At 47.6% G+C, this 531-nt stretch overlaps 1 protein-coding gene across 1 annotated transcript in view; it reads left to right on the top strand.

The window, feature by feature from the left end:
- Positions 1-531, top strand: part of mycbp2 (MYC binding protein 2) — a 79,220-nt gene that overhangs the window by 73,153 nt on the left and 5,536 nt on the right. Inside the window, 1 exon segment of the mRNA XM_020609421.1 lies at positions 4-284. Within this exon segment, the coding sequence (XP_020465077.1) occupies positions 4-284 (281 nt within the window).

Here is a 531-nt window from a genome sequence, read left to right as displayed (position 1 = left end):
AGTGTATTAATTTCCAGGTGTGTGCGCACATCGTCCAGGCCATCCGTATGGAGGCCACACGTGTGAGGGAGGAGTGGGAGCACGCAATCTCCAGCAAAGAGAACGCCAACTCCCAGCCCAGTGATGACGACGCCTCCTCAGATGCCTACTGCTTTGAGCTCCTGTCTATGGTCCTTGCTCTGAGTGGCTCCAATGTGGGCCGCCAGTACCTTGCTCAGCAGCTAACACTCATGCAAGACCTGTTTTCTCTGCTTCATACAGCTTCTCCACGAGTACAGAGACAGGTGGGCAAGGGGCCACACATGCGCACGTAACTAGAGGTTCATTCACATGCAGTTATGGTGTTTAAAGGTGCTCTATGGAGTTGTCTTGTAATCAGACAAATGTATGTTAACATTCACTTCACTTGCAAAGTTGTTGCTTTTGATTAATTTGAAACCTGGATTATTTACACTCATGTTTAATAATTTGCAGTCCTCTTCTTAGTTGCATTTTTGACCCACTGCTGTTTCTTGGCACATTACCACCACC

Source organism: Monopterus albus, unplaced genomic scaffold, assembly GCF_001952655.1.
Source record: "Monopterus albus unplaced genomic scaffold, M_albus_1.0 scaffold99.1, whole genome shotgun sequence".
In the NCBI taxonomy this organism is placed as follows: domain Eukaryota; kingdom Metazoa; phylum Chordata; class Actinopteri; order Synbranchiformes; family Synbranchidae; genus Monopterus; species Monopterus albus.
The sequence above is the reverse complement of the archived record's forward strand: the minus strand, read 5'-3'. Positions and strand labels throughout refer to the sequence as shown.